This window comes from Salmo trutta, chromosome 10 (genome assembly GCF_901001165.1).
Source record: "Salmo trutta chromosome 10, fSalTru1.1, whole genome shotgun sequence".
In the NCBI taxonomy this organism is placed as follows: domain Eukaryota; kingdom Metazoa; phylum Chordata; class Actinopteri; order Salmoniformes; family Salmonidae; genus Salmo; species Salmo trutta.
Window position 1 is genome coordinate 31,653,829 of NC_042966.1, and position 23,049 is coordinate 31,676,877.

Below are 23,049 nucleotides of genomic sequence, written 5' to 3' on the forward strand. Positions count from 1 at the left end.
TTAAAAAGCCAGACTATGGTTTGCAACTGCACATTGGGACAAAGATCGTACTTTTTGGAGAAATTTACATTTACATTTAAGTCATTTAGCAGACGCTCTTATCCTCTGGTCTGATGAAACAAAAATATAACTATTTGGCCATAATGACCATCATTATGTTTGGAGGAAAAAGGGGGAGGCTTGCAAGCCGAAGAACACAATCCCAACCGTGAAGCACGCGGGTGGCAGCATCATGTTGTGGGGGTGCTTTGCTGCAGGAGGGACTGGTGCAATTCACAAAATAGATGGCGTCATGTGGAATGAAAATGATGTGGATCAGTCAGGAAGTTAAAGCTTGGTGACAAATAGTTATTCCAAATGGACAATGACCCCAAGCATACTTCCAAAGTTGTGGCAAAATGTCTTAAGGACAACAAAGTCAAGGTGTTGGAGTGGCCATCACAAAGCCCTGACCTCAATCCTATAGAAACGGTGTGGGCAGAACTGAAAAGGCATGTGTGAGCAAGGAGGCTGACAAACCTGACTCAGTTACACCAGCTCTGTCAGGAGGAATGGGCCAAAATTCACCCAACTTATTGTGGGAAGCTTGTGGAAGGCTACTTGAAATGTTTGACCCAAGTTAAACAATTTAAAGGCAATCCTACCAAATTCTAATTGAGTGTATGTACATTTCTGAACCACTGAGAATGTGATGAAATAAATAAAAGCTGAATTAAATCATTCTCTCTTCTATTATTCTGACATTTCACATTCTTAAAATAAAGCGGTGATCCTAACTGACCTAAGACAGGGAATTTTTACTATGATTAAATGTCAGGAATTGTGAAAAACTGAGTTTAAATGTATTTGCCTAAGGTGTATGTAAACTTCCGACTTCAACTGCATACAATTATCTGTTAAGTCCCTCAGTCGGGTAGTGAATTTCAAACACAGATTCGACCACAAAGACCAGGGAGGTTTTCCAATGCCTCGCAATGAAGGGCACCTATTGGTAGATTTTTAATTTTAAACAGACATTGAATATCCCTTTGAGCATGGTGAAGGTATTAATTACACTTCAGATGGTGTATCAATACACCCAGTCAGGACAATAACCTAAAACACAAGGCCAAATCTACACTGGAGTTGCTTACCAAGATGACAGTGAATGTTCCTGAGTGGCAGAGTTACAGTTTTGACTTAAATCTACTTAAAATCTATGGCAAGACCTGAAAATAGTTGTCTAGCAATGATCAACAACCAATATGTCACAGTTTGAAGAATTTTGAAAAGGATAATGGTGAAATGTTGAACATTCCAGGTATGGAAACTCTTAGAGACTTACACATACAGACTCAGACAAAGTATTGACTTAGGGGTGTTTGCAAACATTTAAAAAAACAGTTTTTCATTTGTCATTATGGGGTAGTGTATGTTGGTGGGTGATTTTTTTTTTTTTTTAATACATTTTGAATTCAGGCTGTAAAACAACAAAATTAGGAATAATACTTGCTGAAGGCACTGTACATATACACTGAGTGTACAAAACACTCCATGACAGGTGAAAGCTATGAATCCAGGTGAAAGCTATGATCCCTTATTGATGTCACCTGTTAAATCCACTTCAATCATTGTACATTAAAGGGAGGAGGCAGGTTAAAGAAGGATTTTTAAGCCTTGAGACAATTGAGACATGGATTGTGTATGTGTGCCATTCAGAGGGTGAATGGGCAAGACAAAGTATTGAGGTGCCATTGAACGGAGTATGGTAGTAGGTGCCAGGTGCACCAGTTTGAGTATGTCAAGAACTGCAGCGCTGCTGTGTTTTTTACACTCAACATTTTCCCATGTGTATCAAGAATGGTCCACCACCCAATGGACATCCAGCCAACTTGGCACAGCTGTGGGAAGCATTGTAGTCAACATGGGCCAGCATCCCTGTGGAACGCTTTGGACACCTTGTAGATTCCATGCCCTGATGAATTGAGGCTGTTCTGAGGATTAAAGGGGGTGTAACTCAATATTAGGAAGGTGTTCCTAATGTTTTGTGCACTGAGTGTAAGTAGGCAGTTATGACTATAGGTTGTGAATATAAGGCTAGTAGACCCTACTGATTCATAGTGTTGTCACACATTAGGCTCATCATCATAACCATGCATGACCTCATCACTCTACACTGACCTTATTCACAAAGTTAAAAACAAATCGCCGCACACAAAGAGTACAATGAAAACTATTGGACATATTAAAGCTAGAATCCTTTCTTTTTCTAGGCACTCTGGTGCTCCTACATAAAAATTCCAGGTCGCACAAGAAAATATTTAGGTGCGTATGCTAGTAAATGGTCACACTGTAGAGCCCTGGACCATGCGTCGAGTTTGAGACCTGGTCATTATTGCCATAGGTTATGAGACTGTGGGCCCTGATGTTAGGCTTCAGAGGCGTGTTCCGTTACCCCCTACCTTTCTTACTCTACAGCTGTTGTGGAGATCTATAGGGGGCCTCAGGCTGGAATGAGGCAAGGCTTGCAGGGCCAGATGACCTCTGTGGTGAGGTAGCAGGACTGGACCCCTCATTGAGGATTCCTTCCTGTTCCAACTGCCTGATGTGATGCTCTGGCCTTACAAATCCCATCAGAGTGCATCAATGAGAATGTACATTCTAGTAATTATATTTCTATGGCTGTATCTGTATCTCTGTATCTCTACCATGCTATGGGCCCTTCTAGGGAGCACTATCCCCATGCTTTTTTCGGGGAAGCCTAATAAAAAGCAGCTGCAGGAATCTGATGAGTCGTCGTCTGGTAACAAACATCCCCACATCTGGTTTTATCTGTGTTCATGGCTTATGGTCCCCCGTCCTCATCCCTCCTTTCCCTCCTACTCCTCCTCCTCTTCCTCCTCCTCTCAACTATCTTTCACTCACGGTTCTTTCTTATTTTTTACACACTGTGAAAAGTCTCTTTACTTTTGTATGTCAGTTTGTTCGTGGAGAAGAGATTGGAGTAGAAACTTCCAAATTGTACAAAATAATCGAATACCTACAGACTTTATTATGTTGGTCCTCTTCTGCAGTATCCAGACTTTCTTTGAAGGTTTATAAGTTACAGATTGACTACCTTATACTTTACGCTTTGACATCAGCAGCCAAGTCATACAACAAAATGTTTTGATGTACCTCCTTGACCCATTTTCTGCTCTCTTCAGGCCTATGTGTATGACATCCGCAGCAGCAGCTACCTCCACAAGCTCCAGAGACACTCAGACACCATCCTCAATGTGACCTTTAACCCTGCTACACCTGAGGTGAGGACAGGCCAATTGCCTCTTAAAATTACACCCTCTCTCCTCCGCATTCTATTTTCTTCTCTGGTCTGTCTTTCTATTACCTGTCCATATTCACATACAGTGAGGGGAAAAAGTATTTGATCCCCTGCTGATTTTGTACATTTGCCCACTGACAAAGAAATGATCAGTCTATCATTTTAATGGTAGGTTTATTTGAACAGTGAGAGACAGAATAACAACAAAAAAATCCAGAAAAACGCATGTCAAAAATGTTAGAAATTGATTTGCATTTTAATGAGGGAAATAAGTATTTGACCCCTCTGCAAACATGACTTAGTACTTGGTGGCAAAACCCTTGTTGGCAACCATAGAGGTCAGATGTTTCTTGTAGTTGGCCACCAGGTTTGCACACATCTCAGGAGGGATTTTGTCCCACTCCTCTTTGCAGATTTTCTGCAAGTCATTAAGGTTTCGAGGCTGATATTTGGCAACTCGAACCTTCAGCTCCCTCCACAGATTTTCTATGGGATTAAGGTCTGGAGACTGAGCAATCGGGGGAGAAGGGCCTTGGTCAGGGAGGTAACCAAGAAACCGATGGTCACTGACAGAGTTCTGTGGAGCCTTCCAGAAGGACAACCATCTCTGCAGCTCTCCACCACTCAGGCCTTTAAGGTAGGGTGGCCAGATGGAAACCACTCCTCAGTAAAAGGCACATGGCAGCCCGCTTGGAGTTTGCCAAAAGGCACCTAAAGAATCTCAGATCATAAGAAACAAGATTCTCTGGTCTGATGAAACCAAGATTGAACTATTTTGCCTGAATGCCAAGGGTCACGTCTGGAGAAAACCTGGCACCATCCCTACAGTGAAGTATGGTGGTGGCAGCATCGTGCTGTGGGGATGTTTTTCAGCTTGAGAGCATCTGCACAGAAGAAAGGGAGAAGCTCGCCAAATACACTACCTCTTCCCCTACTGTATTTATTTATTTTGCTCCTTTGCACCCCATTATTTCTATTTCTACTTTGCACTTTCTTCCACTACAAATCTACCATTCCAGTTTTTTACTTGCTATATTGTATTTACTTTGCCACCATGGCCTTTTTTGCCTTTATCTCCCTTATCTCACCTCATTTGCTCACATTGTATATAGACTTATTTTTCTACTGTATTATTGACTATATGTTTCTTTTACTCCATGTGTAACTCTGTGTTGTTGTATGTGTCGAACTGCTTTGCTTTATCTTGGCCAGGTCGCAATTGTAAATGAGAACTTGTTCTCAACTTGCCTACCTGGTTAAATAAAGGGGAAAAAAAATTATAAAACAAAAAATATTAATGCCCATGATTTTGGAATGATATGTTTGTCAAGCAGGTGTCCACATACAGTTGTAGTATACTAGTTATGTAGTATACGTCCTCCAATTTACCTCGCTCCCTCTCTTGTTAACTTATTCTGAAAGAAATATCCGTACAGACTCAAGTCAGTCTGAGCATGGTGGTAATTCATTAACCAGACATAGAATAAGGCTTCTGGTTTATTTTGTTGTCCTTCTCCCCTTGGACTTCCTCTCCTATCAATTGGATATTGGACACAGCTTTAGAGGGAGGCCCAGTATACAAAAACACACTGTGATTTCTGCTGCTGTGTTGGATTCCATGGAGAACCCCTGGGATTACAGACCTGGGTTCAAATGATGGTATGTGTTTGTTTTTTCAAATACTTTGAGTGTTTGCTTGAGCCTGCCCGGGGTGCCATATGGATGGGGTTAGCAATTTTGGGACTATACCATTGGTAATATTGTGCCAGGCAAGCTCAATCGAATTAATTGAAAATATTTCAGAAAATATTTGAACCCATATCTGGCAATGTCTGCTGTGTAGATTCCATGGAAAGGAAAACCCCCATGATTATTAGATTAGTTGAATCCCACTTTGTACTAAAGGTCTGCCAGGTTCATTAAATAGTACCCGCAAAACACCAGTCTCAACGTCAACAGTGAAGAGGCGACTCCGGGATACTGGCTTTCTAGGCATAGTTCCTCTGTCCAGTGTTTGTGTTCTTTTGCCCATCTTAATCTTTTCTTTTTATTGGTCAGTCTGAGATATGGATTTTTCTTTGCAACTCTGCCTAGAAGGCCAGCATCCCGGAGTCGCCTCTTCACTGTTGACATTGAGACTGGTGTTTTGCGGGTACTATTTAATGAAGCTGCCAGTTGAGGACTTGTGAGGCATCTGTTTCTCAAACTAGATACTCTAATGTACTTGTCCACTTGCTCAGTTGTGTACCGGGGCCTCTCACTCCTCTTTCTATTCTGGTTAGAGCCAGTTTGCACTGTTCTGTGAAGGGAGTAGTACACAGCGTTGTACGAGATCTTCAGTTTCTTGGCAATTTTTCTCATGGAATAGCCTTAATTTCTCAGAACAAGAATAGACTGATGAGTTTCAGAAGAAAATTCTTTGTTTCTGGCAATTTTGAGCCTGTAATCGAACCCACAAATGATGCTCCAGATACTCAACTAGTCTAAAGAAGGACAGTTTTATTGCTTCTTTAATCAGGACAACAGTTTTCAGCTGTGCTAACATAATTGCAAAAGGGTTTTCTAACCAATTAGCCTTTTAAAATGATACACTTGGATTAGCTAACACAATGTGCCATTGGAACACAGGAGTGATGGTTGCTGATAGTGGCCCTCTGTATGTCTATGTAGATATTCCATTCAAAATCAGCAATTTTCAGCTACAGTAGTCGTTTACAACATTAACAGTGTCTACACTGTATTTCTGATCAATTTTATGAATTTTGTGTTGTCTACTGTATTTAAATGCCACTTTAAACGTGTTCATGATACTGCAACAAAATTTCCCCATGGGGACAATAAAGTCCGTAATGTAAAGTAAACACACCACGCTGAACGAACAGCAGACGAATTGCAGACGAAAGTGCATATCGATATTCAGTGCCCTTAGTCACCCTCCATGAACTCCCAGTCTCACCTCATTGTGGATGAATATATATTTTTCAACATACTGAACTCAATGTGTCAGATTTAAAGTTGCAGTATGGTTTATAGTTCTTTAGCTCTCCTCCTGAATCTGGAGTCATCAAGACAGGATGACAGAGGCACTCAATCCGTTTTACAACTCTCACCTCACATGGTGATGGAAAGGAACACTTTGGCCTAACATCCACTCAAGTCAAGTTGGGTTAACAGGGGCCTCTAGGGCACTGCTACTTTCCTCAAAATAGCAGTGACGTTAATCACCACACAACTAAATAATTAAACTGGCTACCAGTATTACTAAAAGTAGCCTAGTTCTGTCATTCTGTCACTGTTTAGGTTCTAACACAGCTCAGTGTACTGTAACTCAAACTTTCATCACTTCAAACACCCTGAAGATGAATTATGTTTTTTGATACCAGCACTAGGATTAAACTGAACCATGAAACCCTGAAATCCGAAGTAGAAATTATAAATAGCTCTAGCTCTGATGGACTTAACAGAGACTGGAGTGAAAGTGGAGCTGGAGGGAAGCAGAGTAGTTGGAGAGCGTGTTGATTTACAGGTAAGAATGGCTTGTGCTATGGCGCTGAGTGTTCTCTGGACACACTGCTTAGTGGGGTATTAAACATCCCCAGTGGTGTATTTAGCACACACGCACATGCATGCACGCACGCACACACGTATGAAAACACACACATGCACACACTCTTGGAAGATGGTGCTGCATTGGATAGCAGCAGCCTTACGGGCTCCTGACCAATTCTGCTATTTTGTCTTTTTTTTTACTATGATCTTATTTTTTGGGCAAATAATGTTTCTGCCATCATTTCCTATAACCAAAAACGGCTTGTGGACATCAGAACAGCGATCCCTAACCTTGGTTTGGATGAAAAAAATGTATTCAACAAGTAAGCAGCTCTGGACGTTCCGCTTACTCCAGACAAGGCCTTTCATTTATTTATTTGTACCTTTATTTTAACAAATGTGCCCTGTATATACAACATAAATATACACTTTATACCAAAAAAATACAGCTTAAAATACAAAAATACAGTAATGGGAAGCACAAATAAAACATCACAAATCACCCAGAAAAACATTAATCCACAAATAAGTCCCCAATCAATACTTTACATTTTCTGAACGGCACCAGAACATCAAGATGCAATCTATTTTGAATTTTGTTCCAGCAACACGGTGCATTAAACTAAAAGCAGATTTACATAGCTCGGTGGAGACCCTAGGAACCTCATAAGTTAACCAATCCAGTGAACAGCTTAAGCAACTCAGGTTTCTATACTTCAACAGCAAAGTTAGATAAGACGTAAATTTATGAAGTAGGGCCTTGTAAACAAAAAGGAGTAATGTAGAGATCTACGGGTCTTTAGCGAAGTCCAGCCAACCTTTTGATACAGGATGCTGTGATGAGTATCCAAACTGTTACCTGTAACAAAACAAAGGGCACTATGGTGGATGGCATCCAAAGGTTTAAGAGTAGTAGCAGCTGCACTTTGATAAAAATATTACCATAATCAAGAATAGATAAAAAGGTTGACTGAATAATCTGCTTCCTACTGCTTAGAGAAAGGCACAATCTGTTTCGGTAGAAAAAGCCAACTTTAAATCTTAGCTTCTTAACCAGCTCATCTATATGTTTTTTTTTATACGTCAAATCCATATCAATCCAAATGCCTAAGTATTTATATGCGGGAACACGTTCGATTGAAGAACCATCTAATGAGTGAACATGTAGTTCATCTGAAACATTCTTATGAGAGTTTGAAAACAACATGTATTTAGTTTTGCCTGTATTAAGCACAGGTTTTAAGTAAAAGGGATTCCTGAATAGCTATAAAATCTGACTAATTTTGACACAGCCAGATCAACAGTCGGGGCTATAGCATACAAATAACATTTTATTTGTCACATACACATGTTTCGCAGATGTTATTGCGGGTGTAGAGAAATTCTTGTATCATAGTATCATCCGCGCATATGTCAAGTTTACCATTTTTAACATATTGACCAATGGTGTTTATAGATAACTCGAAAGAGGAAGCGCTGGCGAAAGAGATGCAGGCGAGCCGGCACCCTGACAATACTAAGTCGGCGAGCAAATAGATGTCATTGCCCTCTGTTTTATTGGCCAACGTGCAATCACTGGAGAACCAACTGGATGAGCTCCGTTCAAGACTATCCTATCAATGGGACCTGACAAACTGTAATATCCTATTTATTTTTTATTTAACCTTTATTTAACCAGGAAGGGCTCATTGAGATTTAAAATCTATTTTTCAAGAGCGTCCTGGCCAAGATAGGCAGCACCAAGTCATTACAAAAATTACAGACAAACAACATGAAAAACTACAAGTAATCTAGTAAAAACCATAGCATCGGAGCTGAATGAGGACATGGATATACATCTCAGTGTTTTTTCTATGCATCGTCAAGAATTGAAGGCAGAGTAGGGTAAGAAGCAGGGAGGAGGGGTGTGCCTCGTTGTTAACAACAACTGGTGTGTGATATCACATTTTTAGGAAGTCAATCGTTTTTGCTCGCCTGAGTTAGAATACCTCATGATAAGCTGCAGGCCATACTATTTACCAAAATAGTTTTTATCTATATTTTTTGGAGCTGTCTATTTACCACCACAAACCGATGATGGCACTAAGACTGTCACGGATCCTTCCGGAACTTTCATTACACACACCTGTCCCCTATTCCCACTGATTACAACTTGTATAAGTGTGCCCTTTGGTTTCCATTGGGTTGTCAATTATTGTTACAATGTCCGTTGGTGCGTGTGAGTACCTGTGCTGTGTGTTTTGACTTTCGTGCCCTTGTGGATTGCGCAGATGATTACGGGTCTCGTCCCGTGTGTTTATCATTGTGTGCTTGTGTTGTTTATTCGAGGTACTCCTCGCTCTTTTGTTTTGGGTTTCTACCCTGGGTTTTGTATACCCTGGGTTTTGTGTTTGTTTGGTCGCCGTGCCTTAACATGGCACACCATAATTTGGGTAAGAAATAATAAACCCTCTCCCAAAATCCTTTATACCAACGTGACAAAGACGACACTCAACGAGCTGTATAGGGCCATAAGCAGACAAGAAAATGCACATTAAGAGGATGTTTTTTTCGTGGCCAGAAATTTTAATGCAAGGAAACTGAAATTTGTTTTACCTCATTTTTACTAGCATGTCACCTGTGCAACTAGAAGTAACAAAACTCTAGATCACCTTTATTGCACACACAGAAACACATACAAGGCTCTCCCTCACCCTCCCATTGGCAAATCAGACCATAACTCTATCCTCCTGCTTCCAAGAAAAAACTCAAACAGGAAGTACCAGTGACGCGTATATGCATTGAAGAAAACAAGGACATTTTTTTTGTCCATTAAAATAACATCAAATTGATCAGAAATACAGTGTAGACATTGTTAATGTTGTAAATGACTATTGTAGCTGGAAACGGCAGATTGTTTATGGAATATCTACATAGGCATACAGAGGCCCATTGTCAGCAACCATCACTCCTGATTTTCAGTGGCACGTTGTGTTAGCTAATCCAAGTTTATCATTTTAAAAGGCTAATTGGTTAGAAAACCTTTTTGCAATTATGTTAGCACAGCTGAAAATGTTTGTGCTGACTAAAGAAGCAATAAAACTGACCTTCTTTAGACTAGTTGAGTATCTGGATCATCAGAATTTGTGGGTGCGATTACAGGCTCAAAAGGGCCAGAAACAAAGACCTTTCTTCTGAAACTCATCAGTCTATTCTTGTTCTGAGAAATGAAGGTGAGAAATTGCGAGAAATTGCCAAGAAACTGAAGATCTCGTACAACGCTGTGTACTACTCCCTTCACAGAACAGCGCAAACTGGCTCTAACCAGAATAGAAAGAGGAGTGGGAGGCCCCGGTGCACAACTGAGCAAGAAGACAAGTACATTAGACAGTCTAGTTTGAGAAACAGATGCCTCACAAGTCCTCAACTGGCAGCTTCATTAAATAGTACCCACAAAACACCAGCCTCAATGTCAACAGTGACGAAGCGACTCCGGGATGCTGGCCTTTTAGGCAGAGTTGCAAAGAAAAATCCATATCTCAGACTGGCCAATAAAAAGAAAAGATTAAGATTGGCAAAAGAACACAGACACTGGGCAGAGGAAGATTGGAAAAAAGTGTTATGGACAGACGAATCTACGTTTGAGGTGTTCGGATCACAAAGAAGAACATTCGTGAGACACAGAAAAAATGAAAAGATGCTGGAGGAGTGCTTGACGCCGTCTGTCAAGCATGGTGGAGGAAATTTGATAGTCTGTGGGTGCTTTGGTGGTGGTAAAGTGGGAGATTTGTACAGGGTAAAAGGGATCTTGAAGAAGGAAGGCTATCACTCCGTTTTGCATCGCCATGCCGTACCCTGTGGACGGCGCTTAATTGGAGCCAATTTCCTCCTACAACAGGACAATGACCCAAAGCACAGCTCCAAACTATGCAATAACTATTTAGGGAAGAAGCAGTCAGCTGGTGTGTTGTCTATAATGGAGTGGCCAGCACAGTCACCGGATCTCAACCCTGTTGAGCTGTTGTGGGAGCAGTTTGACCGTATGGTACGTAAGAAGTGCCCATCAAGCCAATCCAACTTGTGGGAGGTGCTTCAGGAAGAATGGGGTGAAATCTCTTCAGATTACCTCAACAAATTGACAACTGGAATGCCAAAGGTCTGCAAGGCTGTAATTGCTGCAAATGGAGGATTTTTTGACGAAAGCAAAGTTTGAAGAGACAATTATTATTTCAATTAGAAATCATTATTTATAACCTTGTCAACGTCTTGACTATATTTCCTATTCATTTTGCAACTAATTTCATGTATGTTTTCATGGAAAACAAGGACATTTCTAAGTGATCCCAAACTTTTGAACAGTAGTGAACATATGGGATGAGTAATGCAAGATATGTAAACATCATTAAAGTGAATAGTGATCCATTTATTAAAGTGGCCAATAATTTCAAGTCTGTATGTAGTCAGCAGCCTCTCTGTGTTAGTAACAGCTGTTTAACAGTCTGATGGCCTTGAGATAGAAGCCATTTTTCAGTCTCTCATTTCCAGCTTTGATGCACCTGTACTGACCTCGCCTTCTGGATGGTAGCTGGGTGAACAGGCAGTGGCTCGGGTGATTGTTGTCCTTGATGATCTTTTTGGCCTTTCTGTGACAGCGGGTGCTGTATGTGTATTGGAGGGCAGCTAGTTTGCCCCCGGTGATGCTTTGTGCAGACCCCACCACCCTCTGGAGAGCCCTGCGGTTGTGGGCGGTGCTGTCAGGTGGCGTACCAACAGGATGCTCTCAATTGTGCATCTGTAAAGTTTGTGAGGGTTTTAGGAGACAAACACATTTCTTCAGCCTCCTGAGGTTGAAGAGGCGCTGTCGCGCCCTCTTCACCCCACAGTCTGTGTGGGTGGACGATTTCAGTTTGTCCGTGATGTGTACGCCGAGGAACTTAAAACGTTCCACCTTCTCCACTGCTGTCCCGTCGATGTGGATAGGGGGGATGCTCCCTCTGCTGTTTCCTGAAGTCCACGATCATCTCCTTTGTTTTGTTGATGTTGAGTGAGAGGTTGTTTTCCTGACACCACACTCCGAGTGCCCTCACCTCCTCCCAATAGCCTGCCTCGTCGTTGTTGGTGATCAAGCCTACTACTCTTGATGATTGAGTTGGAGGCATGCATGGCCATGCAGTCATGGGTGAACAGGGAGTACGCCTCTTTGCTTGGCTCCAGTGTTGAGGATCAGCGAAGTGGAGAGGTTGTTTCCTACCTTCATCACCTGGGGGCGGCCCATCAGGAAGACACCTGGGAGCCACAAATCTTTCTGATTGAGAGGGGGTCAAATACTTATTTCCCTCATTAAAAAGCAAATCATTTTATAAATTTTTGACATGCGTTTTTCTGGGTTTTTTGGTTGTTATTCTGTCTCTCGCTGTTCAAATAAACCTACCATTAAAATGATAGACTGATCATGTCTTTGTAAGTGGGCAAACGTACAAAATCAGCAGGGGATCAAATACTTTTTTCCCCCACTGTAGGTATTCCGCTTGTCCAGATGGGATAGGGCAATGTGCCGTGTGATGGCGATTGTATCGTCTGTGACCTATTGGGGCGGTATGCAAATTGAAGTGGGTCTAGGGTGGCAGCTATGGTGGAGGTGATATGATCCTTGACTAGTCAAAGCACTACATGATGACAGAAGTGAGTAAGTACTACGGGGCAATAGTCATTTAGTTCAGTTAACTTTGCCTTCTTGGGTACAGGAACAATTGTCGCCATCTTAAAGCATGTGGGGACAGCAGACAGGGATAGGGAGAGATTGAATATGTCCATAAACACACCAGCCAGCTGGTCTTCACATGCTCTGGGGATGCTGCTAGGGATGCAGCCTGGCGAGGGTTAACACGTTTAAATGTCTTACTCATGTCGGCCACGGAGAAGGAGAAGGAGAGCCCGCAGTCCTTGGTAGCGGGCCGCGTCAGTGGCACTGTATTATCCTCAAAGTGGGTGTTTAGGTGTTTAGTTTGTCTGGAAGCAAGACGTCGGTGTCCTTGACCTGGCTGGTTTCCTTTTTGTAGTCCGTGATTGCCTGTAGGTCCTGCGACATACGTCTCGTGTCTGAGATGTTGAATTGCGACTCTACTTTGTCCCTATACTGACATTTTGCTTGTTTGATTGCCCTTCGGAGGGAATAACTACACTGTTTGTATTCAGCCATATTCCCAGTCATCTTTCCATGTTTAAATGCGGTTTGCGCTTTCAGTTTTGTGTGAATGCTGCCATCTATCCATGGTTTCTGGTTTGGGTAGGTTTTAATAGTCACATTGGATACAACATATCAAATCAAACTTTATTTGTCACATACTCCGAATAGAACAAGTGTAGACCTTACCGTGAAATGCTTACTTACAAGCCCTAGAAGAGTTAAGACAAAATTTAAAATGATAAAAAAGTAACACAATAAAATAACAATAATGAGGCTATATACAGGGGGTACCTGTACCGAGTCAGTGTGCAGGGGTACAGGTTAGTTGATGTAATTTGTACATGTAGGTAGGGGTGAAGTTACTATGCATAGATAATAAACATTGAGTAGCAGCAGTATACAAAACCAATGGAGGGGTAGGGGTGTCCAATGTAAATAGTCCGGTGGCCATTTGATTAATTGTTCAGCAATCTTATGGATTGAGGGTAGAAACTGTTAAGGGGCCTTTTGATCTTTGCGCTCCGCTACCGCTTGCCGTGCGGTAGCAGAGAAAACAATCTATGATTTGGGTGACTGGAGTCTCGGACAATTTTATGGGCTTTCCTATGACACCACCTATTATATTGGTCCTGGATGGCAGGAAGCTTGGCCCCAGTGATGTACTGTGCCGTACGCACTACCCTCTGTAGCGCTTTAAGGTCAGATGCCGAGCAGTTGCCATACCAGGCGGTGATGCAACCGGCCAGGATGCTCTCGATGGTGCAGCTGTAGAACTTTTTGAGGATCTGGGGACCCATGCCAAATCTTTTCAGTCTCCTGAGGGGGAAAAGGTTTTGTCTTGCCCTCTTCACGACTGTCTTGGTGTGTTTGGACCATGATAGTTCGTTGGTGATGTGGACACCAAGGAACTTCAAACTCTCAACCCGCTCCACTACAGCCCCGTCGATGTTAATGGGGGCCTGTTCGGTCCGCCTTTTCCTGTAGTCCACGATCAGCTCCTTTGTCTTGATCACATTGAGGGAGAGGTTGTTGTCCTGGCACAACACTGCCAGGTCTCTGACCTCCTCCCTATAGGCTGTCTCATTGTTGTTGGTGATCAGGCCTACCACTGTTGTGTCGTCAGCAAACTTAATGATGGTGTTGGAGTCGTGTTTGGCCACGCATTCGTGGGTGAACAGTGAGTAAAGGAGGGGACTAAGGATCAGCGTGGCAGGTGTGTTGTTGCCTATCCTTACCACCTGGGGGCGGCCCGTCAGGAAGTCCAGGATCCAGTTGCAGAGGGAGGTGTTTAGTGGGCACTATGGTGTTGAACACTGAGCTGTAGTCAATGAACAGCATTCTCACATACAATGGTTCCTCTTTTTAAAAGTTGTGTCATACTGCGGCACACCTTGTGGCACACCTTGAATAGTCTATTGTTCAGCTAATAGCCCATCCTGTTACGCTTGTGAAAAACTAATAATACTTTTCTCCCTTTCCTCATGTTCAAGATTCCAATTGATAAAGTGTTTTTAGCCACAATCTGCCCCAACCCCAATTAATACATTTGGGCACAGTCGATAGCGTGCTGGACTTCAGGCTAGAATGTTAAGGGTTCGATACCTGATCACTGCTTGTTTCATTACATTATTATGCCGGTCTCAGAGCAAATAGCCTGGATTGTTACTCCCATCTCGTTCCTGCTCTCTTCCATGCATCATTCTCCGCCTGAGTGGATCGCTTGTGGGCGTACTGGCAGGATGTATTGTTTTTTTATTCTGTATATATGAATTACAAATCAGCCTTTACTTAAATCATGTTTCTAGTCTACTGCATAGTTACAATATGTAAACATTGATGTCCCAGGAGCAGGAGTGGTAAACACTGTTGAAGTGTATATTTGTAATGCATACATGCAGACACAGCATCATTCAAAGAATGGAGTTTGATACACCTGGTATTGGATATGACTGCAAAAAAACGTGCTAAATATTTTCGTAAATTAACTTTATGACAAAAAAATATGCACAATCGTTTGTCTCTACATTAACTAATGTATTCCTCTCAATTGTACATGTTTTTCTTAACTCGTTATTACGTTATAATTACATAAATTAGCTTCCACCGTAATGTTTTGTCAGCCATCTTTGCTGAAGAAAGTCACCAGGGACGGGTGGCTCGCGTCAAATTCATCATTGGAACCACTCGATATGATTGATCATATAAAAACCTTGGGACCCAAATGCATAATTAGTGCTCTAACACCCCCTTGTTGTGGTCTGGAGCAATGAAGCCGTGACGCTGGGTACCTCCTAAGTCCCGCGGCGTAAGCTCTCAACTTTTAAAGGAGGAACCACTGTAGGTGTTCCTTTTGTTCAGGTGGGAATGGGCACTGTGGAATGCGATTGAGATTGCATCCTCTGTGGATCTGTTGGGGCGGTATGTGAATTGGAGTGGGTCTAGGGTATCCGGGAGGATGCTGTTGATGTGAGCCATGACCAGCCTTTCAAAGCACTTCATGGCTACCGTCGTGAGTGCTACGGGGCGGTAATCATTTAGGCAGGTTACCTTCGCTTCCTTGGGCACAGGGACTATGGGGGTCTGCTTGAAACATGTAGGTATTACAGACTCGGTCAGGGAGAGGTTGAAAATGTTAGTGAAGACACTTGCCAGTTGGTCTGCGCATGCTTTGAGTACACGTCATGGTAATCCGTCTGGCCCCGCGGCTTTGTGAATGTTGACCTGTTTAAAGGTCTTGCTCACATCGGCTACCGAGAGCTTTGTCACACAGTCATCTAGAACAGTTGGTGCTCTCCAATGCATTTCCTTATAAACTCCCTCACCGAATCAGCGTGTAAATCGATATTATTATCTGAGGCTACCCGGAACATATTCCAGCCCGTGTGATCAAAACAATCTTGAAGCGTGGATTCCGATTGGTCAGACCAGCATTGACTAGTTCTTGTCACAGGTACATCCAGTTTGAGTTTCTGCCTATAGGATGGGAGGAGCAAAATGGAGTCATGGTCAGATTGTGCAAAAGGAGGGCGGGTGAGGGCCTTGTATGCATCGTGGAGTTAGAGTAGGAGTGATCCATTGTATTGCCCGCATGTGTGCGACAATCAGTATGCTGATAGAATTTAGGTAGCCTTGTTCTCAAATGTGCTTTATTAAAATCCCCAGCTACAATAAATGCAGCCTCAGGATATATGGTTTCCAGTTTGCATAGAGTCCAGTGAAGTTCCCTTGAGAGGGAATATACACGGCTGTGACAATAACCAACGAGAATTCTCTTGGGAGATAATATGGTCGGCATTTGATTGTGAGGAATTCTAGGTCAGGTGAACAAATGGACTTGAGTTCCTGTATGTTGTTACCATTACACCATGAGTCGTTAATCATGAGGCATACACCCCCGCCCTTCTTCCCAGAGAGATGTTTATTTCTGTCGGTGCGACGCATAAAGCATCCCGGTGGCTGTACTGACTCCGACAACATATCCCGAGAGAGCCATGTTTCCATGAAACAGACTATGTTACAATCCCTGATGTCTCTCTGGAAAGCAACCCTTGCCCTAATTTCGTCAACCTTGTTATCCAGAGACTGGACATTGGCGAGTAATATACTCCGAAGCGGTGGGTGGTGTGCACGCCTCCGAAGTCTGACCAGAAGGCCGCTCCGTCTACCTCTTCTGCCGGCGACGTTGTTTTGGGTCGGCCTCTAGAATCAGATCAAATGCCCTGGGTGGTGGTGCGAACAAAGGATCCGCTTCGGGAAAGTCGTATTCCTGGTCGTAATGTTGGTAACTTGACGTTGCTCTCATATCCAATAGTTCTGTATGTAATAACACTTAAGATTTTCTGGGCTAACAATGTAAGAAATAATACATTACAAAAAAAGTACTGAATAGTTTCCTAAGGACTAGAAGCGAGGCAACCCTCTCTGTTGGCGCCATCTTGCCACACTCTACAATCTCTATGTTCTGACCTTTGATAGATGTTGCAGAGGTGGGTGTTGTTCGCTTCCTGAAGTCTATGCACATCTCTTTGATCTTGTTAGTATTGAGGACCAAGTGTGATTCATCACACCACTCACTCTACAAATCCCCTGTTGGGGATATCCCTTCCCGTTCGGATCCCGTTAACGGGATTGCTTGACAAGATACAACGCGCAAAATTCAAAACAGAATAAATCGAATAATTTACATTTCTCAAACAATCAACTATCTTATACCCTTTGAAAGATAAACATCTCCTTAATCTAACCACGTTGTCCGATTTCAAAAAGGCTTTACGGCGAAAGCATAAAGTTAGATTATGTTAGGACAGTACATTGAAAATAGCTGTGTGTAATGTTTTGTCAATGCAAAGACAGGCGTCACCAAAAGCAGAAAACCAGCTAAAATGATGCACTAACCTTTAACAATCTTCATCAGATGACACTCTTAGGACATTATGTTAGACAATACATGCATTTTTTGTTCTATCAAGTTCGTATTTATATCCAAAAACAGCATTTTACAGTGGCGGTGAAATTCAGAAAATATTTTCCCTCAAATGCTTCCGGTGAATTACCGCTACAATTTACAAAATTACTATTCGAAAACATTGGTAAATTATAATATTGTCATTCAAAGAATTATAGATTAACATCTCGTGAATGCAACCGCATTGCCAGATTTCAAAATAACTTTACTGGGAAATCACACTTTGCAATAAACGAGGTGCTATGCTCAGAAAAATAGGCTAGGCGATACAGGTTAGCGCCATCTTGGAACCATCTAAAATCAAATATAGTATTGTAAATATTCACTTACCTTTGATTATCTTCATCAGAACGCACTTCCAGGAATCCCAGGTCCACAACAAATGTAGTTTTGTTTCGAAAAAGTTAATAATTTATGTCCCAATAGCTCCTTCTTGTTAGCGCTTCTGTAGGCTACTCATAATGTACCGAAGCGCGCGGAACTTGTCGCCACAAAAGAGCAAAAAATATATATTTACGTTCGTTCAAACATGTCAAACGTTGTATAGCATAAGTCTTTAGGGCCTTTTTCAATCAGAACTTCAATAATATTCAAGGCGGACGATTGCATTGTCTTATAAAACGTTTCGGAAAGAAAGGGTCCCCACACGCATGCGCGTCATAGTAGACATGGCCATCCACCTGTGACCTAGTTTACAGCCTTCTCGTTCAGTCAGTTTTTACAGGAGAACACTCAAACCACTTTGTAAAGACTGTTGACATCTAGTGGAAGCCTTGGGAAGTGAAAAATGAATCCTAACTCACTGTGTGTTTCAATGGCAAAGGCTTGAAGTGATTCCACACATCAGATTTCCACTTCCTGTTAGGATTTGTCTCAGGGTTTTGACTGCCATATGAGTTCTGTTATACTCACAGACACCATTCAAACAGTTTTAGAAACTTTAGAGTGTTTTCTATCCAAATCTACTAATTATATGCATATTCTCGTTTCTGGGCAAGAGTAGTAAACAGTTTAAATCGGGTACGTTTTTTTTCCGGCCGTGCAAATACTGCCCCCTATCCCCAACAGGTTTTAAAGGACCACCGGCTGATGGACGTCTGACTGCCAACATTTTCGCCCGCACTCGGTTTGCAAATTGCGACTCTCGGCCGGCAAGCGCTACCGGTGTTTCAGAGACTTTACGGAGATTAGGATACTTGTAGTGGATACAGATACACTGATTGATAGACTGTGTAAAAGACTGATGTCATAGAGGGACAAACTACTTTAGGATTATCTTAATGGATGGCAATCTAAACTTTAGAAATGTATTTATGTCAGATTTACAGTGTAGTAAAATGTATTCCATTCTTTTAGTGTTCCAAGTAAAAACAATGATTAATGCTTTGCAGATGTGTGAGAAGGCTTTTGTCACCGAAGGCTTTGATATTATTGATAGTGCTCTAAAATGTGCAATATGCAGGAATATGATTGGTGGGTCTGTGTGGGAGGAAGGAGCCTGCACAGATCAACTCCCAGTCTGATGTAGTTTGGATGTGGATTGCTGTCCATAATATGGTATGAAATAAATATAGAGTACACTCAGCACCTGAGGTAAAGTGATGTATGTTGTATGACCACCACACATATTTAATCAAATAATAATTTGGGTGCTTATATTTATTCTGTTTCACACATGTACAAGTGTTTATTAATACGCCTGTGTGAATTGGAAATGTGTTTTTTGCACAGCCCAACTCTACTTGAGACACCCTCAGAACAATTAGGGGTTAGTGCCTTACTCAAAGGCACATTGACACATTTTCAGGTTGTCGTCTTGGGGATTCAAACTATGTTTGGGGCCACAGATATCATAAACTATCAAATCGATTAAAGTGTCACTGAGTGTTCCATTCGTATTTATATCAGTGTCCTTTACTGCTCTAATAATTTGCTGTTTTAACCTTCCTAATATTGACTTTCACCCCCCCCCCCCCCCCCCACACACACACACAAGGTGTCCAAAGCGTTCCACAGGGATGCTGGCCCATGTTGACTCCAATGCTTCCCACAGTTGTGTCAAGTTGGCTGGATGTCCTTTGGGCGGTGGACCATTCTTGATAAACACGGTAAACTGTTGAGCAATTGCCTGGAACCTACTACCATACCCTGTTCAAAGGCACTTACATGTTTTGTCTTGCCCATTCACCCTCTGAATAGCACACATACACAATCCATGTCTCAATTGTCTCAAGGCTTAAAAATCCTTATTTAACCTGTTTCCTCCCTTTCATCTACACTGATTGAAGTGGATTTAACAAGTGACATCAATAAGGGATCATAGCTTTAACCTGAATTCACCTGGTCAGTCTATGTCATGGAAAGAGCAGGTATTCTTAACGTTTTTTATACTCAATATATATTTTGTACCTCGTCTGAAGTGGTAGATACAGAACATTTCCTTGATCAAGTTCCTTGATATGCTTTGTTCCTATGAGATCCCCTGATATTGCAAGTTTTCTTGTTGAGAGAATATGGAAGCCCTCTAGGGTCATTAAAGATCAGGACTTGGTCCAAAATCCTGGAGTGGAGACTTAGTCAGTGTTTAAATCACAAAGGTTGTGTAACTCACTTCCATGTGTCCAACAGTACTTAGAGGGAAAACTGAAAAGTTGAAGAGATGATGGTATCCAGGTTGACCTGGCTTGGTTTTATTATGTGTTCATGTCAGGATTGGTTGCTTTTAGAATAGAATAGGCTACTGATAGACTTTGTCAACCGCCAGTACCAATTAGGCTACTCAACAACTTTTGATGGAGAACTATAGGGAGCCTCAGTGTCTAAGGGAATATCAGTCATGTGTTCATAGTCCTTTTTGGGACAGAATGGAGAGAAAGATTTCAACTTATTCTGGAAACGAGTCTCCTCTTTCCATGCTGACTCTGTGTAAGTCTTTCACTTTGTCTTAATACTCACCTTTCCTTCTATCACTGCTTGGCTCTTCAACACCTTTCTGAGAGGAAAGCTATGTCTGTGTTCCAAATGGCACCGTATTCCCTATATAGTGCACTATATAGGGAATAGGGTGCCATTTGGAATGCACTGCCTATGTTTCTTATTGACTTCATATGGCGTCAGCAGTCAGCACTACTCCTCTCTCTGGCCCACGGAGCAGCTGCAGAAGCCATGCCTCACTCCTCGGAATCTGTTTAAGGGTTATCTCCATTCTTGATATTTACCCTTTGATTCTTGTGGAATATAACTAATGTATTGTCATGAGCTTAGCACAACTGTCTTACTTCATCACAACTCCATTCCTTAGCTGTATAACAAAACAAGTGGCGGGGCTGTCGTTTAGCTGAAAAACAAATCCCAGACTGTAGCTTTAAAGATAGGACGCTCAGCGACAGACTACTGCTGTATTCCAGGACAGGTTGGGGTGCCAAGACCTTTTCACCGTAACTCATCTATCTGCTGAAGAGATTGTCTGCATTCTTTATCAGGACAAAAAAGCAATTTGCTTCCACCTTAGCTGTATACCAAAACAAGTGACGGCACTGTCGGGGGGGCTTTATTGTCCTGCTAAAGAATGCGGAGAGCAGACAATCTCTTCAGCAGATAGATGAGTTACTGTTGATTCTTGAAGAATATAACTTATAAATCATCATGAGTTTAGCACAACTGTCTTACTTTATCACAACTCCATCCCTTAGCTGTATAACAAAACAAGTTTAGCTGAAAAACCTCTGCTGAAAAGATTTTCTGCTCTCTGCATTCTTTATCATGACAACACCCCCCCCCCCCCTTTAAAAAGAACAGTCAAGCCCATAAAACTCTGGATGATATGATGGTTACTGCTTTTCAGTAGTTAGATGAGGTTACAACACTACCTAGTCGTTTGTTTGAGTAATGTGTCTTGAATGGAAACTGTTGTTTACATTGTGAATTGTGATAGATTAATTACTGTATACTAATACTGCCCTAGCCCCTCATACCTCCTCCCTCCCTCATCAGTACATTTACATTTTAGCCATTTAGCAGACACTCTTATGCAGAGGTAGTAATGATCTTCAGGTAGACAGGTAGCGGTAGGCAACCAGTCATAGTAAGTAAAACTTTTTCTCACTAAGTATCCCTGTCCATTTGCTTATAAGTAGGTCAGTCCTCTTCTTAGCTTCCAAACATCCTGAACAGTGCTGATAAGTGTAATGTGTGTATATGGGAGGCAAAGTCAAGTGCAGGAGAGCGGAGTATAATAAACAGGCACACTTTAATGCCGGTTAACAAATGACAGCACATAACACAAATAAGTGCCAAAAACAGTCCAAAACAAAAGTGCAACGCCTGACAATAATCCACGTAACAAATAACAATCACTCACAAACACAACATGGGGAACAGAGGGTTAAATAATAAACAAGTAATTGGTTGAGTGAAGCCAGGTGTGTAAGACAAAGACAGAACAAATGGAAAATGAAAAGTGGATCGGCGGTAGCTAGAAAGCCGGTGACGTCGACCGCCGAACGCCGCCCGAACAAGGAGATGGACCGACTTTGGCGGAAGTCGTGACAATAAGTGACATGTTTTACAATTGAAGCTGCTTCACTTTAGCAGTTTTGGGGAGGCTAGTAAAATACAATTTGTTCTTGTCCTTAATAGTATATTTATGAAACGTTCAAAGTCTTTCTTCATAGGTATTCATAGATTTATGTTTGTTTTCAGGTCAGTTGATTGGAGATATTAACGTCTGTTCTGCCTGCAAAATATATTAGTCTTGAGCGCTTTGTGATATGTTACCAACAAACATGAAAAACAGATAAATATTTGTTTCTGGCTCAAGTCTCAATGTTTCCAATGTGTTGTATCAGAGGATTTATTATTAGTGATTTAAAAGTTTGTTTTTATGGGAGTTCCATAACGTTTAGTCCCCAGCAGTGTAGTCAGTCACTGACAGGTAACTGGAAGAGGTTGGGCTCAAAGGGGAAGATGACTGACTCACAGGAGATAGGGGAGGAGATTGATCAACTATATTTCATAAAGTCTCCTCAACATAATGCCAGGAAAGCAGGCCTTAATATGTAACTCCACCATGCTATTATTTAGTGGGGTATGTTTGAGATGAATGTGAAAACATGGAATTTTTGTTGGAGAGAATATGGACTTTGTTGATTGTTGATGAAAATCACAGTTGGCCATTTGTGGACTTTATCTCTGCGGACATCGTGGAAATTGCCTTTAAAAGTCTATCGCTGTGTGCAGGTTGTTAATCTGCGTTGGATTGAATCCAGGCCTTATTTTGCTTAAAAACAAATCCTTTTAAGGAGGGCCCAGGCCAAAACCTCAAAGTGGAAGCATCCCTAGTCTTATTCCATTCTGAGGGCTCTTCTTGTTCAACATCAAATGTTTAGTACATTGCTGCTGAGTGACATATGCCTCTAAGAAGATGCCCTAGACCTGAAGACAAAATGGTGCCGACAGACATGGTCGCCCTGTTCCTAGCTCCCAGCTAACTTTGCAGTATTTTTTTTGTGTGTGTTTTATTTGCTTTGTGTGTGTTTCTTGCATTATTACCTACAGCCAGAAATAACT

At 41.9% G+C, this 23,049-nt stretch overlaps 1 protein-coding gene across 1 annotated transcript in view; it reads left to right on the forward strand.

The window, feature by feature from the left end:
* Window positions 1-23,049, forward strand: part of wdr27 (WD repeat domain 27) — a 168,809-nt gene that overhangs the window by 103,997 nt on the left and 41,763 nt on the right. The window contains exon 24 of the mRNA XM_029765300.1: window positions 3,186-3,284. Coding sequence (XP_029621160.1) covers window positions 3,186-3,284 — 99 coding nt within the window. The remainder of the gene's footprint in view (window positions 1-3,185; window positions 3,285-23,049) is intronic.